This window comes from Drosophila busckii, unplaced genomic scaffold (assembly GCF_011750605.1).
Source record: "Drosophila busckii strain San Diego stock center, stock number 13000-0081.31 unplaced genomic scaffold, ASM1175060v1 hic_scaffold_52, whole genome shotgun sequence".
NCBI classification, from domain to species: Eukaryota; Metazoa; Arthropoda; class Insecta; order Diptera; family Drosophilidae; genus Drosophila; species Drosophila busckii.
Window position 1 is genome coordinate 37,908 of NW_022872762.1, and position 19,083 is coordinate 56,990.

The window sequence follows — 19,083 nt, forward strand, 5'->3', positions numbered from 1 at the left end:
CCAGACCTAATTCAACCACAGAAGACCCTGACGCAAGTGGACACAACAGCGACATGGACGAGCAAAGCGTTATTTCATCACAAAATGAAGCGGTCGACAATTTAAATCAACAGGCACAAGACACAGTTGGCGACACACCAACAGCTTCAAACGCAGACATACACAACCATGACGTGTCCGTGCTGGAACAGCTACGTGGGATACAGCAGATGCTAGCAGAACTCAAAAGCCCAAAAGGAGAAGAGCACCACACCACAAAGGGCGACAAAAGTGGCGACGGTAGCGAGAACATAGAGAAGCGAGCAATCTTTGCTATAAATGCTAAGCAACAGCGAAGTGACAGTGCAGCTTTGGCTTTGTCACAAGCTAAAGAAATCGCAATGAGCTACGACGGAACAACATGTGCACGTCTTTGGGCAGCACAAATACAAAATATTGCAAATATGTACAACTTGGACAATGGCAACATGCGTATTTTGATAATCTCAAAATTAAAAGGCAGTGCTCAACAGTGGCTACATGCCAACACAGTGCGAATTATGGAACCAATCGACGCAATATTGGAACAATTAATTTTTGCATTCGGGGATCAACAATCTAAAATGGAGTTACGGCGCAAATTCGAGGATCGTAAGTGGCAGCCCGGTGAAAAATTCGCAGCATACTTCGAAATAAAAATGATGCTGGCCAATGCGATTGCCATCGAACCAGATGAGCTGATTGAACATATCATCGAAGGGATACCAGACATCAACCTGCGCGATCAGGCGCACATACAGCGATTTTCCAGCCCAGTGCAGATTCTTTGCGCTTTCGCCAACGTACACATTCGAGGACGGACAGCAGCACCCAAGCAGAGGGCGCCATCAACAGGAAATGCAGTTCGCAGAGCTGGAGTACGTTGCACAAACTGCAACTCAATCGGACACAACGCACAGGAATGCCGAAAGCCAAAAAGGGAGCCAGGATCATGCTACGCGTGCGGCAAATTTGGACACTTTGTGGCACAATGCCAGGATAAGAACGAACTGCGGGGCAACAACTATGTAAAGTATTTTAAAATTTATTTTGTTAACAATAACCCATTTTCAAAAATTACAGCATGCCTTATAGACTCAGGTAGTCCCATATCTTTCATAAAAAAAACACTCATGCCCAAAGAGGCAAACTTACAAACTGTAACTGAATCTTATTTTGGATTAAATAAAAGCCAACTTGAAGTGTATGGCAGCATATTATGTTATGTTTTCAAAGAAACAACAAAATGTTATTTTAATTTGATAGTAGTTTCAAACGAGTCTATGAGTCATGATGTAGTTTTAGGCAGAAATTTCATGGATGCATGTAATTTGAAATTAGACCTTGACACGCTAAAAATGATAACAGTAGAAAACAGTCCACACCACAATAAAAATCTGTCTCACAATATTAAAAGATTTAAGAATAGCTCTTACACAGTAATTCGCAGAACTGAACCAAAGGTTAAGTCAATTCAAAAGTTTTCAAGAAGATATAAAATAGAACGACAGTCAACTGATAAAACTGATACAATTGATATAAATGATACTACTGATACAAATGATACAACTGATACAACTGATACAAAGCATACAACTGATACAACTGATACAAAGGATACAACTGATACAACTGTTACAACTGTTACAAATGATAAAATTAATATAAATGATACAACTGATACAAATGATACAACTGATACAACTGATATATATGATGCAACAGATACAACTGATCAACAAAATAAAAAATTGGCAACTGATAAAACTAATACAACTGATATAAATGAATCTACTGATACAACTGATACAAATAATACTAATGATACAAATGATACAACTGATACAACTGATACAAAGGATACAACTGATCAACAGAATAATAAATTGGCAACTGAGCAACAAAATAAACGACTAGAAACTGATACAATTGAGCAACAGAACACAGATAAGAAAGAAAACATTATCCTAAAAAACAGACAAGACCAAACAGTAAACGTGGAAAACTTTGACACTGAAATGTTTAATATCTATCACACTGACAATGAAGAAATTGATTATAAATGTGGGGAAAACATAGGTTATGGAACAAAATGGAAATTTACAAGAATACTGAGGGAAAATTACATAAACGCAATACGACCGGAAAAACCAACAATCAGAGCAGAGATTAAACTATGTTTAGAAAATAGCAAGCCTTTTAGTTGTTCTACACGACGACTGTCTTATACAGAAAAAGAAAAGCTACAGCAGTTATTAGACGAATATTTACAAAACGACATTATTCAACCAAGTGATTCTGAATATGCTTCACCCATAGTATTAGTTAAAAAAAAAACTGGCGACATGAGATTATGCATTGATTTCAGAAAACTAAACAAAGTATTAATTAAAGACAATTACCCACTGCCACTGATAGACGATTTGTTGGACAAATTAGTAAACAAAACGGTATTCTCAAAACTAGATTTAAAAAATGGTTATTTCCATGTTTTTGTAGACAAAGAATCAGTGAAATATACATCGTTTGTAACGCCCCTTGGCCAATTTGAGTTTCTCAGAATGCCAATGGGAGTAAAAAACGCTTCCGCAGTATTTCAACGATTTGTTAATAAAATATTTTGGGATATGATTAGGGAGAATAAAGTTATTGTTTACATGGACGATATAATGATCGCGAGCAAAGACATCAAAGAACATTTAGATACATTAACAATAGTATTTCAAAGATTAACACAAAACAAATTAGAGTTACGCATGGACAAATGCGAGTTTTTGCAATCAAGCGTCAAGTATTTAGGTTTTTTCATATCGAAAGACGGAATTAAAGCAGACGAGAAAGGTATTGAGGCCGTACAAAATTTTCCAATACCAGATAAAGCCCCTGCTGTTCAAAGCTTCTTAGGACTATGCTCCTACTTTCGCAGGTTCATAAAAGATTTTTCAACAATTGCCAAGCCGCTATACGATTTGATAAGGAAAGATAGAGAGTTTAAATTTGAAGAAAAAGAACTGGAATGTTTCACAATTCTAAAAAAACAAATTAATACAGTCACCAATCTTAGCAATTTATGATTATAAGAAAGATATTGAGTTACACTGTGACGCCAGTGCATTAGGTTTTGGAGCTGTCCGACTTCAGAAGCAAGACGATGGAAGACTACACCCAGTTTTCTACTTTTCAAAGCGGACAACAGAAACAGAATCAAAGTATCATAGCTTCGAGCTAGAAACCCTTGCAATAATTTATGCTTTGAGACGGTTCAGAATATACGTACAAGGCAAACATTTTAAAATAGTTACAGACTGTAACTCACTGACGCTCACACTGAACAGAGTCGAACTCAACCCAAGAATAGCAAGGTGGGCACTTGAGCTTCAAAACTACGATTATGAAATCATTCATAGGTCAGGGAGTAGAATGCAACACGTCGATGCACTCAGTAGATGTAATAATATTTTAATAGTAGAAACAAACACTTTCGAAAATAATTTAGTCATTTGTCAAAATAAAGATACTAAAATTGTCAATTTAAAAAAATCATTAGAGAAAGCAGAGCACAAGCTATTCGAAATGAGAAACGGCATAGTGTATAGAAAAACAACAGACAACAGAGTCTTGTTTTACGTGCCCGAAAGTATGGAAGACCACGTCCTGTACAAGTATCACAATGACATAGGGCACATAGGCAGAGACAAAATGATTGACATTATAAAGAAAAGCTATTGGTTTCCGAGCATAAAAGAAAAATGTTGCTCGCACATTCAAAATTGTCTCAAATGCATAGCATTTTCCCCAACAACAGGAAAAAGTGAAGGATTTTTACACAGTATCCCGAAAGGCTCAAAGCCATTTGAAACAATTCACATTGACCATTACGGCCCAGTGAGCAATGCTAGAGCGAAGAAATACATTTTTGCCATAGTTGACGGGTTTACAAAGTTTGTAAGACTTTACACAACGAAGACCACAAACACAAAAGAAGTAATCATAGCACTTAAGGATTACTTTAGGGCCTACAGCAGACCGAAAATCATAATTTCCGATCGAGGCAGTTGTTTTACGTCAAAAGATTTCGAGAATTTTACCGCAACCACAAACATTAAACATATTAAAATAGCAACAGGATCCCCACAGGCCAATGGGCAAGTGGAAAGAATTAACAGAAGTTTAGGGCCAATGATTGCAAAACTGGTCGATACTGAAAACAACGTACATTGGGACACCATTATTGACAAAGTAGAATACGCATTCAACAACACACAGCATCGCAGCATAAAACAAATGCCAAGCAAAATGCTATTCAAAACAGAGCAAAAGGGCGCAATAATAGACAGTTTAAGAGAAAAACTAGAAGAGCTAAACACAACAGCAACAGAAAATTTAAAACAGATTAGAATAGAGGCCAAGCTAAATCAAGATAAAGCACAAAAGATATATGAAACTTACTTCAATAGAAACAAGACTAAACCAAAAACATACAAAAAAGGCGACTACGTAATGGTAAAAAATTTTGATACAACAATAGGCGCACCTAGAAAACTGATACCGAAAAATAAAGGCCCATACAAAATAGAAAAAATTTTGCGCAATGACCGATTTTTATTAAAAGATGTGGAAGGTTTTCAAGCATCACGCACGCCATACATTGGCGTGTGGAGCGTTCAAAACATTAAGCCATGGTTCAATAGAAATAAAAATAAAAGCAAATAAATTAAGAATATCAACATGTATATTTAGAAATAATTTAACTTTAAGAAAAAAAAAAAGAAAATGTGAATATTAGATGTAAGTCAAAAACTGTTAAACCACATGATCAGGAGATCAAACGGTCAGGATGGCCGAGTTGTGGTAGGCAAGCTGCCTGCACATACCAAATACATATATATATATACAAAGGGTTAAGCAAGCTACGCAATAACAATGCATTACATACATACATTGGGTTATGCGAGCTACGCAACAGCATGCACATACAGATGTACATTCTGGAATGCGAGCTACGCAATAACAATAACATAAACATACATACATTGTGGTAGGCCAGCTGCAGCTGCGCAGTGACATACGCACATTCTAAAATGCGAGCTACGCAATAAAACACACTTGTACATACATATATACATTAAGCTAACATAAGTTGCGGCTGCGCAGTGACATACGCACATTCTGGAATGCGAGCTACGCAGTAATATACATACTCATATGCACATACATTTAAGTTAGAATAAGTTGCGCAGTTTACCAGCTGCATTGATATATTTAAATGCGTAATTAATAAGTATAAAAAGAGAGGACGCGACGCAGGACAGTCAGTTCTGTTTCGGCGTTCAGTGAATAAAGAGTGAAAGTTGTGAAGTGAAGTTTGTGTACTCATTTATAGACATACTATATTAAGCCTCCGACATTATTCAAGTGCTAATAATTTGATTTATGACTTTGCATTAATTAGAAAAAAAACAAAGGATTGACGGATTTGTAAAGAATATTTAGAGTGATTTCGTCGCCTTAAAATTAAACGTTAAGGTGAAAGTGAATAATCTCAGCTGCTGTTAGAGAGTATTTTAGTTTATTTTATTATTTGTCAACCTCAAAATTGTGTTAAGTTGGCATAAATGGTTTGATCTTTAAGTTCTGCATTTATCATATTTTAGCTACTTGGAATTTCAAATGCTTTTCAGCTTTACAAATCAGAGCCACATAAACGGCAAATAGATAAAAAGCACAACAATAAATTATGTTCAAGGGTTATAAATATATAGCAAAAAAAAAAAAGGAATCCAAACGAACTGCTGTCAACTGTTAACAGTTCCGTTACTCGCCATTTTATTTGTAGCTCAAGTGTTGTGGAATTCCTAAGTAAAAAAGAACAACAAGCAGCAGCAGCAGCAGCAGCAATACTCAAAGGGAAGGCAAAATTATGCCTTGCGGCAGTTTTTAACATTTTGTGCGATTTGCAGTCGCTTAGCTGTGTGTGTGTGGTTTGAGTTTTTTTTCATTTGGTCTGTTGTTTTTTTTTCTTGTGCCTTAGCAGTTTGTCTGTTTTATCGCCCCATTATTCACATATTTGTTGGAATGAATGCTGGTATTGCCTTTTGATTTCAGGCCACACACAATTCTTTGTTTATTTTTCATTTCGAAGGCGGTGCTACTACAAGCACAAGCATTCCCCAGCCCCACAAGCATGTTATGCATATGAGCTGCAAGCTGTGTGTGTGTGTGTGTGCGCGAGCGGAAATGTAGTGAAATGAGAAATTTCCGTTTCTGGTTCCGCTGTCGGAAATAAAACAAACGCCGATAAAACAGGCCCCCAATTCTCAAGTTGAGCGCAGCAGTCGTCGCTCGCTTTCGCTCTCGCTCTCTCAGGCTCCGCATAAATGATGGCTGATAATAAGCGTGGAGTGACGACAGCTTAGTGTTGTATATAAAAACCAGTTGCATACTTTTCGCCAACGCCTTATTTATGTGTAATTTTTTGTTTTGTTCATAGCTAGGCATAAATTGTTGCTATGAGTTGCTCGATTTAGCGCCACTCTTAGAGCCACCAGGCTGTTGTGTCGTGTGGCTAAGTGCGTTTGGTTCACGCTAATGGCCAACATAAATTACAGCTACTAACTAACTAAACAGTGACAATGTAGCACGGCAAAAATACTCTCAGTTTCGGTTAACTGAAGGCAGCAAGCAGCAGCTAATGCTTTCTAAAGTTTAATAATTACATTTTAAGCAATGCCAAGCTCACAACTAGTTTAATATTAAATGTCAAACAGCCATAAGCTTTGCTTTGTTAACTTTGCAGCGTATTTGACTGTCGGCTTGTTATAAAATGTTCTTCATCTTGTTTGCCTGTTGTTTGTTGCGCCTAGTGCTTGCACATTAAAATTTTGCCACTGAGTAATGTAGTTTTATGCGCTGCTTTTGCTGCTCGTGCATACAGAAATACGCCTGGAAATGGTCAGAGGGAAAAATTCTAACTGGACATTGGCAATTACCGTTACGCAGTTGTCGCAGTTTGTGCGGCAATATTTTGTGCCTTGGCCTGCGGTCATGTTTCATAACCTTTTGGCTCATGGGCATGGGCAGCCCACGTTGCGTATACGCTGCATGTGTTGCTGTTGCTCTTGCTGTTTGAATAGCAATCGTAAATCTGTGATGCTATGTTTGTGATTGTGTGCTAATGTGCGCACAATAAACAATCAATTTGTTATGCCGCTGTCATACTTATTTGATTGTTTTCATTTTGCTGGCGCTCGCCATGTTTTATGATAATTAAATGCCACATAAAATTGTTTGCAGGTCAAGAGGTGTGTGTGTGTCAATTAGTGCCTTGAAATATGGCAAAATTAAAGCAAAATGTAACATATTATTAAACAGTTGCCACTTGACAAACTTTCAGCAACTTGGCACCTAATATCAAAGACACTTTACACCCCAGCCTGGGCTGATACATACAGTTGTGTATATAAGTATATTTCCCTCTGGTGACAAATAACACTAAATTAAAATTTTATTAGGGGTCTTTATTGTGCGTCGCTTTACACGTCTGCCGCACAACAAAGGCAAAATAAAGAACAACAAAATGTGCTCACAGACAAAATATGTTTCAAGTGTTTTGCCACTGCAAACGAAATATACAGATATGTTGGTTGTTGGCCTTTGGGCAAAAGACAGCTAACAAACAAAAAAAAAAAGGGAATAAAATTGCAAACAGCGAATTCCCCAAATTGATTAAAACTTCATAAATTTACATTTTTATCGCTGGGACTGCAAATAAAAAGCATATCAGGCCAGCAGCTTAAAGCACCAGCAGCAACAAAAAAATCAACTTTTAATTTAACATTCGATACTAACACACAGACACAGTCTGCACACCTAACACACACAATCATTATAATTATTTACACTGTTTGCGCCGTGCTTCGCACATTTCAAAGTGTTTTCTTTTATTCGCTTTTGAGCCTTGCTGATAATGCGCAGCCCGAACAAAAAGCCTGATTAGGTAGCTTAGAAATTGTTGTAGACTACAAAATACCCAAGAACTTGAGCCAAATAAATAAACTTGCAGGCAACAACAGTGCAATAAAATTTTTAATGCATAATAATTGTTAGTTACCTTTAGCTGTGCATACTCTATGGGCTTGCTAAATGCTACGCATCATTATAAAGTGTCACCTGCTTTAGGCAAAAAAAAAAAAAGGAGAGGAAAGCCAATGAAGCTGAGAGGGCACAAATATGGCTGGGTTGTCGGCTTGTGCCGTGTATTTTCCCAAATGAGAAATAAAAGTAAATTCACATCATCACAAAATATTATTAAGCAATCAACTGCGCTCTGTCTGTGTTTGTCTGCCTGTCTGTCTGCACCGTTGTGGTTTCAAAATTTTTGGCTTCTGTTGCTGTTTTATTAGCAGCAGCGCCCAGGGGTGGGTTGGATGGGGCTGGCTGGTTGGCTTTGGTGTTGGCTTGATTGTTTGTACACCTGGCCTGGCTGACAAACTGGCTGATTAAGCGAAAGTGATTGAGCGGCATGTGGGGTTGGGGGCTGCGAGCTGCGTATTATTGTTTGAATTCCATGCGTGGCTGAAGGGGTGAATAAACGTGTGCGTGTGTGTGTGTGCTTTGTGTGTTTGCCTGGTTAATTGTAGGTGTATGTGTGTGGGAGCCTGTTTAATTAGACCAACCGTTAGACAACAAGCAATTGCTTAAGGTATTCAAATTTATGCCTCAAATTAAAATTAGCTTCAAATGTGTGTGAACTTTAGCTGCTTTACTTTTATTTTTTGCTGCGCTTTGTGCCTTATCAAAATAACGTGTTTTATTTAATAATTGCTAAATTGTAAATATTTTAAGCTGCCAACGGGTAGCTCGGGTTGCTTTTAATTTGCATGTACCAAGGCATTAGTTAAAGTTTCATGACTTGACTGAGCCAACTCAGTTAAATTCCCGTTTTAAATGCACTTAGACGGCTTTTTGGCAGCTTGACATGTTGTTGATAAATTTCTGTTGAGCTCTGCTCTGAGCAGTTTAAGTAATGTTATTTTTAACTCGGCGCGCTCTCACACAAACTTTTGTGCAAAAGTTTTAATGCAAATGCAGTTTTCGGATAAATAAATCGGACTATACGAAAATTACTTCAGTTTCAGCAGCAAAAGAAGCAACAAACTGCTTAAAATAATAGAATTTACTTTTGGCCAAGTGATGAATTCAATTAAAACTGTACAAGCCAACTTAAGCAAATCAAAGTTGATAAAATCTGCAAACTAAGCAGCTTAACTAGCTGTTGGCATAATTAAAGTTCAGGTGGCAGTTAGGCCAAGCAACAAGTTCAGTATACATTTAAGCTATTTAATCTTTAACGAGCTAAGCGACAAAGTATTGCAAATTAAGTAACAAGTTGAGTTTAAGAATAGAATGTCGATAGGCTTAGATATCTTATCATAAACTTCATTGTGTAAGTAACTAACACAGATTTTATTTTATCTATTAAATAAATAGTGATTTACGGAATTGAATATTAATTAACATATACAACAATTAGTTTGTCAGGAGACTTATGTATAATTCTGGGAATAACGGAAATCGCTGGTCTCTAAACTATTTGGGCCAAACAGTTAATTACTCAGAATCTGCGGCTATTTGCCACCATAAGTGAATTCCTCGAAGGCCTGCGTAAGTGCAATAAATTGTTTGTTGTTGTTGACACTAATTCCGATGACTGTTGACACTGTATATAGATCACGTTTAGGTTGTTCTCTGAATTGATTGAATGTGTGGTGGTCTGAATTCAGCAGACCAAACAATTAATGTGAGCAGTACTTATAGAAATCTTTTCAATAATTTATGATGGTACAGCTAAGATTATGTACTTCAAGAAATACTTTGTTGTCAAAATGTTAAGGCATTAAATTCAGCAGCTCTTAGTGTAAATTTAAGCAATATGATTAAATCTGAGCTTAAGAATTGAAATCCAATTTATTGTTTTGCCATGAACTTTTTCAAACCTACTCCAAGCACTCTCAAATGTGAAGGGAGCTGAAAAAAACAGTCATTAGTTGCGAGTACAAATGAAATAACTAAGCACACTCTCACTCCATAAAAGAAAAAAAAGAAACAGAGCACAAGCTACCACAGACAAAATGATGGCATCCGCCATAGCTGCCGCGTAAGCCTACAAAAATAGCTATGGGTAACGCATAAACGACCGTTGATGGGGCATGGCAGACAAGCTGCAAAACAAATATGCACTGTATGCCTGCAAAACAATAACAATGTGCAATGACCCAAAACTAAACAGCGCAAACGAACAAAAAAGAACGCCAAACAAGTAACGAGTCGGTGAAAAAAAATAAAAGAAGATCTCGCGGCTCAAAAAACTGTGCTACGCTTTTGGCTTTTATTTTTGAGTGGGGCGGCTTATAGTCCAGGCCCATATGACAATAACGTTGGCAAGAGAGTGAGAGAGAGAGAGAGTGAGTGAAGGACATGGCAGTGTGTCTGTGCTGGAATAATCAACAATATTTGAAGTGTTTTTTGTGTAAAGTTTTCTGATTTTTTCTGCCAGTTTTCGCCAGATTTTTGTTTTGCAATTTTTGCTGCTCTTGTTCTGCAATTTTGTAAGTTGCTGCAATGACTTCTAATCGAGTTGTTAATGCAGCGCACTTGCAACCAAAATTGGAATTCTTATTTGACAAAGCTGTGCACAATTGATGGCCAGAAATTTATAAAAATTAATTGATTGCACAAATTTTTGTACCTGCATACTGGCAGGCAAAGTATTATTTTCAACTTTATCCTATTTTTTTTTTGCTAGCAGTTGCAGCTGCCATTTAGATTCGACTCATTTCTTTTACTATGCAGGCGTGTAAAAAGTTTTGGCCACAGTTTTTCATGCTGGTGCGTGTTATCTTGTTAAAGCAAAACTTTAACTTTGCCAACTCGACTTTACATAGACATGTATGCGTATGTGTCTGAGTCTGTGTGTGTGTGTGTGTGTAAGCAGTTGCATTAAGAAATATCCTGGCTGTGTACGTTTTGGCGCTTGTCTGGCACATATCAAACGCAACATTTTACGCCAATAGTCCGCCCGCCGGCCCAGCCCCACCCAGCAGCAGTAACGTGCACAAAAACAACATAAATTTCTACTTAAGTAAGTGTTTAAAAGAAAGTGGCAGTGGTGCATGCAAGTCGAGCTGATAAACGATGCTCAGTTGTTGTAATGCTGTAGAGCATTTAGCTAAAGTTATAGCCCAGTTTATATACACTATAGACCCAGACAATAGGCTAAGTTCACACTTAAGTGGCCGTGTTGTCAAAGAGCTGCGCGTTCTTTTGTTAAAATAAGCTGAATCTTAAATATTTATATGCCTTCGGCATTATAATTTATATACTTAGTAGAGTATTTGGTGTTTAGTTTGCTTGGAGTTTTCAATTCTCTTTTGTCAGTTTTCTTTTGCAGCTGTTCGTTTGTGTTGGTGGTGAAATATGCAAAAGTGCAAAACGTCAGTGAAAAGTTTGACGCTGCTGCTGCTGCTGCTGGTGCTGGTCAAAAATTTGACTTGCACTGCAGTTGAAGTTTTCTTGATGGCCCAACTTGGCCGTTTAGCGTGAAAAACAAATAAACTGATTGGGGTTGGGAGGTTGGGGGCTTATGTATAACTATTTGTGGCAGTTGGAGGCCAGTTGTAGTTGCCCTGTAATAAGAGCAAACGCTACGCTTAAATCCTTAGCTGGCTGGCGGACAAGGACAAATCCGCAAGTAATTCGTAAGCAGTTCGAACATTTCCAGTTTGCCCAGCGATAAGCACCAAGCAAGTTGAGCGGGACGGGTTAGTTGCGTTGCTCGCCCGCAGCTGCCAAAAGATCTGCAGCAGTGCAAAGGACTAGAAAAATGTTTTCTCCCCCACCCCCTCCACCGAAACTCAAACACGCACTCACCGAGAAATCAAATGAAAAACTTTCTTACACTCAGGTTAAAATGGCTGAGCGAACGAGTGAGCGAGCGAGCGAACGAGCGGCTGCTGCTGCTGCTGGTGCATTTGAACTTTTCGCCTTTTCGCTGTACGAGAGTTTTGTGGTGAAATGGCTGAAAAACGTCGAAAAGAAAAGATGTACGTTACTCAGCTTTTTACCTGCATGCAGCAGCTGCATCCCTTGCTCCACTGTGGTAAATTCCTTGGTGCGATTTGGGCAGCTCTGCGACCGTTGGTGTGGCATCGGGCATGGCATGGGGCGCGTGCAGGCACATGCGTTAAACGGGGCGCCATTTTGGGTTCTGGCACTTCCGTTGTGCCTGGCTAGGCTTCCGGTTAGTTGCTGAGACAGACTGAGACAATGACGGAGTTTTTTTTTTTACACATATTCACACGCAAGCAGGCAGAATGAATGTTGCACATTGCATGAGAAGCGTGGCCAAAACGTAAAGCCATTAAAATGCTTTTAATCAAATTGATGTGCATATTAGCGTAGCAGCTGAAATTAAGAAAAATATACTTGATAAAGATTTACATACATTAATGATACGAACACTATCGATACTTACTTATTCAGATATATATTTTATTTATATTAACACGTATTGTTTATTCCATTTAATTGGGAAGCAGCTGAAATGAAGAAATATAGTTGATACTAAAAGTTGCATTTAAATGTTTTCAGATAAATATTAATGACATAAGCAAAAGCTTTACAAAATTAAATAAAACTATGATTTATTTAACATACGTATTTGCGTATGATATATTAATATACAATATAATTATATGATAAAAAAAAACGAATTGCTTATAAAAATTATTATTTTGATTTTACTGCATATAAAAATAACTCAATATTCCATTTAATGAAACTATGAATTATCTTCTTTCCTATGAAAACGAATTGTTTTTTACTTATTATTTGCCTTTTTGTATTATTTTTTCACAGACTTGTTTTATTGTTTCATTCACTTGCGCTGCGCGCTGTTAAAATTTCCCTGTGGTCACATTCGTTTGGGACAAATTTCCCTGAACTCTACGTTCCAGTTGATGTCGGAAAAAGCTGCTGCTCTCTACTCGCTCTCTTCTTGCCTTTCTGTGTGTTGCAAATATCTCTTCAGCTTTGACTCTCTTTCTCGACTTACTCGACAGCAAGTTTCATCTACTGACCTATAACAGTTTTTTTTACTATCAGGTCAGGCAACGAGTTACTTTGCGAATGTTGTGATAGGTTGTGGGTGTGCTCTTGCACTTTGCTGGTAGTGGCAGCCAGGCAGGCAGGCAGTCAGGTAGATAATAGTTTAAAAGGCGATGTAAAAGTCATTGTAATCGAGTCTGTTAAAAAAAAAGTGTGGTAGATTGGCTCTTGATTATTGTAAGCTCTCATTTCCATTGGGGCCGCACTTTCAACATATATTGAAGCTGTTAATCGGCTTTGCTGCAGTCATGAATATCATTATGACAGTGTTGCTTTTGGGCTTATACTATATTTGGGTATGTTAATGCATGTAATGTTGATTAAACTGGTAAAAGCAATTATTTTAAGAATAGCTTATGAACGAAACGATTATATCAGCTAAGCTTTAATACAGGTTACTTTAAATAGAAGCTAAAGATAAAAAGAAGCGTAATCAAAAGTAATTAACATGGTAGCATTCCAATCATGACTCAATAAATAAATTCAAGGATGGTGTTTATCAGCTAATTAACATGCTCTTAAGCATATGTTTTAATTATATAAATTAGATATTGAGATGTAAGCTGCAGCAATGTTGCTTTTTGCGTTGAACCTTTAGATTAAATTAGTAAATGGCCATGAATTTTTTAATTTTTATACATTGTTGATTAAGCTGTTTTTATGTTTTTAATATTAACTACTATAGACTACTTTTGTCATGAATATTAGCGTCACCTTAAATATTCTGATGTTATTAGATTAGCTCTATAAATAGAATTTTTGAAAAGTTATCCATGTGGTTTGTCTGCTCCTCGCTCACTAAAAATTGTTTTCTGCGGTTCCCCATGGTTAACATGCATTAAAGTCCAGTATAAACTAAATATTCTGCAGCTATTTTGTTATGAATGAGCAGTTTGACAACTTTTACACAGCAAATAGTTTACCTGAAAATGGGGACAAGCAGCAAAAAGGCTAAAAGCTCATTAAACACTTGGCCAAATCACACTTACGCCCCATTAGCGCACTAAATAAGCGAAAAAAGTCGAAAAAGCGGGCAGCGGGCCAGGGGTGCGGCATCGTCTAGCGACCCGCATTCGAATCCTAAGCTAAAGCAAAGTCAGATACCGACCCATGAATGAACCCAGCAAACAACCCGCGGCGAGCAGCGCGCTGTTTGTGGAGTATTTAATGCTTGGACACTGATAAACTAACTGTGTTTGCATGCTGTTCTTGTTATTCTTGTTTGCTATATAATTGTTGTTGCTACTGCTAGTCTGCTGTTAACCCCTGCTGACCAATAAAGCCGCTTGTGTGATGTGCAAGGGACAACGAGAACGACAACGACAACGACAAAGTTTTTACCAGCAACACATGTTCATGTCGCATATCCTCAACTTGAGCAAAAACAAAAGCGCCAACTGAAATAAAATTAAGCACATTAAAAAATGCTTCACAAATTTACAAATCTCCGTAGCGATAACACAACAACAACACCAACAACAATATAAAAAGTAAAACAACGAAATGAAACAGAAAAGGGTAAAGCAAAAAGGGTCAGCATGTGAAAAATGAGCAAGCACTTTGAATATGCGACAACCCAAAATTAAGTATTGAGCCAACCAGCCACCCATCCAACTAACCCAAACACATATTAAATTAGACGCTTGGCAGCGCAGTGGCAGCGGTCATTGGCCAGTGACCAACATGGTATAATGTTGTGCTTAAGCGTTGTCTAATTTTTGCTTTTTGTCATCTACTACACACAGAGGAGAAAGTTGCATTAAAACACGCGCGCTCGCTTTAAATGCTTTTCATAGTTGTGGCCGCTTCAGCAAAAAGGAAATGTAAAAAATCAACACACACACACATACATATAAAAACTTAATTAAAGACTTCATTAACTTTGCTTTTGTTACGAAAATGTCGAATACATATTTACAATTAAGAACTTGCCCAGGGGTCGTCGCTTTATGAATTTATTTTATTTTCATTATTTTTTAATTATGGCATGAAATAACAATTTTGAATAAATACAGAAATGACAGAAAAAATAAATAAACATAGATATTTAAATTTTCAAAAAATAAAAGGAAATTACAAGTTTTTTAAGAAAGCACTGAAAGTTGTTTAATAAATAAATAAATGAGCAAGCAGCAATAAACTTGCTGTTGTTAAAGCGTAGGAGCAAAAATAAATAAGCAAAACTTTTGTCAGTGAAACGAATTACCAATTACTTATACTAATTACCGTATTGCTTGCCAAACAAGTAATATTAAATATTTAAAGTCAAATTTTATAAGATTTAACACACTTTCTGTGCCGCGCACACAAATTACGCGTAATAATTTTATTTGCATGTTTTATTTAATTTTTCATGCCACTCTGATTACAAAATTGAATTGGCAGCTTAGTTTTATGCGCGTCAGCTACTTGGTAGCAGCATTAAGAGATGGCCCAAGCCTCGACCTCGAGCCACTCAGCCCAGCCAGCCAGCCACCCCCATTGAACAGGTTGGATGGTGGCGCACAGTGAGGTGGCGGCCCAGCCCGGCCCGGCCATCATTCCCAGTTGGCACACAATTAGCGTGGTCGCTGCTTGAGGCTCCCTCTCCCCTCCCTCCTCCTGCGCATTTGCACACACACAGAGAGCTCAAGCCATTGCCACGAGTTTCTAATGATGCTCAGAGCTAAAGTTTGGGCGCTGCGTCGTGTCTCGTCAGTTTCATTTGGCCGGGACCTTGTCAATGATTGTTGTTTTCCTCAGGATGCTAGAGGCAGCAGCATTACTCCGGCGTGCTTTTGGGCGTAACTTAAATGCGCTTAAAATTAAATCTGATTTCATGAATATTGATTGATTGCTTTCACCTTGAATGAAAATCCGCTTTTGTGCTGCTTTTTCTGTGTATCCTCACCTGCGAATCTTCCCTTTTTTTTTTGCATGGGATACCAATGTTGCCTTGAACTTTTAAGTTAAATTAATGAGCTCGAACGTTGTGCTTGGTATTATGTAAAATTATTTGACCAAAAATAAGTTGATTTAATTGAGTGTGAGGTAAGACTGTACATCCATATAAAAAGGCTGTTGTATAAGCCAATCCGGAAGGCAGTCAGGAAGGAAGCAGGCAAGCTGACTGGCTGGCTGACTTAACGATGAGCCAACATTCCGTATTCTGCTCTTGCTATTGAGCAGTTAATCATGTTGAAAGACAAGTCCTTGAAAGCCGAAAGCCAATCATTTTAACTACAAAAACACACAAGATAGTTCGCGAATTTCAATAGATAAACGCTCATAAATTAGCGCATTTTACGCTAATGATACGAGTTCTAATAAAAAGCGGGCTAAATTTAAATTAAATGCAAAATATTTCATATTTTCAACTGTCAGTTTGGCCAAAAAACAACAACTAAAATACATTTAGAAAATAAATTACACGTCGTCGTATTAAAATCGAAAATGTAACACAAAGTTTTGTCGTGTTTTGACCATGAGCCATATAAATATTGCAATTTAAAAACTTTTGTGTGTATGCAAATATGGAGCAATACGCAGAGCCAGCTACACAAACAACAAATAAAAACGAGCCACAGCAACAGCAAAAAAATATAGAAAACTTTTCAGTTGACTGTGAAAAATACGGTGCAACAAACTTATGCACACTCACCAAATAGAGAAAAACAAAATTGTGTGAATTACGCTATAAGAGTATTAGCATTATATATTTTACACAATTTAATTTTGTTATACTTTACCTAAAATGTGCCTCTAGATTTTGGGCTTGCTAGCTATTATTTCTTTAGATTTATAATGCATATGGATATAATATGTATATTAAATTAGCTAATTTTAGGTAGTTTCTATAAATTATCGATTAAATTATGGAAGTATTTTATAAGGCTGGCAGCAGTTTTCACAACTTGTGGAACGCTATTAATTATAATTTAACATCAATATTTAAATAAGTGTGCAGCATCTTCTTATATTCTGCTAACCCTGTGTCAAGTTAGGTAGTTTTTATAATATATTTTTTAATTTATAAGATCACAACGAATTTATGAAGCACTCTTCGTTATTCAATCTGCTCACTCAATTACCATTTTATTTATAAGTTCTTCCACTTTAGCTATGTTAACGGAATGTGTGCAATATATTACTAGAAATTTAAATTACTGTTTATTACATATGAATTTAGATGCAAATATGTAAATATATCTCATATGAAGCTTATGGCTTTCTTTCCAATTTATTTGTATTGACTAGTATGCATTTATGAGTGCATAGCTATATATTTCTTTTTTATAAATGTAAAGATATTTTGTTTAACGATGCTTTTACATTTTTAGCTTGTTATGAAATAATAAATATTTTCAAATTTGCAGCAGCAACAAATTTAATTTGTCTGAGTTTGCATGCAAGCTGCAAAATATTTGCGTACAAAGCTATGCCAAAGTTTTCTATGCCCATGTGTGTGTGTGCCTGTGTGTGTGTGAATGCAAGCGCTATTATGTGTGTGTGTGGCCTGTGGAATGTATGTCAATTCATTTTTGCGTCTAGTTAACATTACATATGTCGCTCTCTCTCTCTCTCTCTCTTCCCAGGCAGCAGCCACTATGCCACTTGAAACTTTTGCTTTCAATGCATTCTTTCATGGAAACCAAAAACCTAAAGCCACATTGGGGGCAACAAGAACAACCTTTTTGTGAAATCTAGGCTAACGAAGGCAATGCGCGTTCATTCGTTAAGAAAAATATAAAGAATGAAATGCTGCTAAGAAAGCAAGCGAGATGGCATGACCTTGCTGTTTGGGCTATGCAAGTAAATTAATCAAGTTTCAAGTGCAACAAATAATAGCCAAGCTGGCTTTAAATGAAATTTTTGTTTGCCATTTCAGTTTTTGTATATATATTGTACAGGATCATTGCAGCTGTCGCCATTGACAGGAAGTCAAAAGTTGGCAGCCAAACGGAACTGAAACTGACAGCTTCAGTCACCGCAATGACAATCGACCAAAAAAAAAACCGAGACAAAAAAAACAACAACACACACACACACACATACATAGAGAGACGGTTGAAATTGAAGTCCAACTGAGAATTGATTTCCACAGCCAACTAAAATATGCTCTGTTCCCCCTTTGCATTTCGTTGTGCCCACCCACGTGGCAGCAGCTGGGCCACAAAAGAAAAACCCAGCAAAAGAATAAAGAAATAGAAAAAAGAAAGTTGAGCTCAAACTGTAATATAAGAAACAACAAGTGAAGCAAGGACCTTTCTGCAAACGCGTTTTCCAGTTGTTCCACTTTGCCCTTTGTCGCTCTCATGCGTCTTTTTTTTTGTCTCGACAGACAGTTTTCAACTTGTTTGCATGTGTTTCTGTGGTATTCTGTGTATGTTTTTTGCTATACTTTGATATTTTTCTGTTTATTTTTTTGTTAAGTAGCAGGAAATACCTTTTTTATGCTTCTGCTGCTGCTGCTCTTGAGTTCCAGTTGTAAGCGTTTGGCTGTTTGCGCGCTGATTTGTTAAATTTGTAGCGCAAACTTTCAAGTTATTTATACGAATGGTATTCGCAGTTTAAAAGTAATATAGAGTAAAACAATTTAAGCAAAAATTGAAAGCATAAAATATTCTACGCATAGTTTATTATGTTGCTTTGGCAATTTGCTTACAAGTAAGTTTCTCTCTCTCTCTCTCTCTCTCTTGCACAAAAATACAATTTCCGTGTTAAGTTGAAAAACAAACAAGCTGACTGCCAATTTTTAACGTTCTGCCATCCGAGGCAAAGTCGAGTCTAGTCGAGTCGAGTTGAGTTGAGTTACGTTCAAGTGCAGATTCGTTGCAGTTGGAAACGCAGCAAAAGTAAATTTCCACTTGCAGTCAATAATCAACTAAGCATAAAATACTATTTGAACTATTGATGCAGCAA

At 37.0% G+C, this 19,083-nt stretch overlaps 1 protein-coding gene across 1 annotated transcript; it reads left to right on the top strand.

The window, feature by feature from the left end:
- The first annotated feature begins 328 nt into the window (after positions 1-328).
- On the top strand, positions 329-1,199 carry LOC108597433. The gene is made up of 2 exons (XM_017983991.2): positions 329-1,046; positions 1,102-1,199. The coding sequence occupies exons 1-2, from the start codon at positions 381-383 to the stop codon at positions 1,111-1,113; spliced, it is 678 nt and encodes a 225-aa protein (XP_017839480.2). The 5' UTR covers positions 329-380; the 3' UTR covers positions 1,114-1,199.
- Positions 1,200-19,083: the final 17,884 nt, after the last annotated feature.

Coding starts and splice junctions, on each gene's coding strand:
- LOC108597433 (XM_017983991.2), top strand. CDS start 381: ATGAGCTACGACGGAACAACATGTGCACGTCTTTGGGCAGCACAAATA.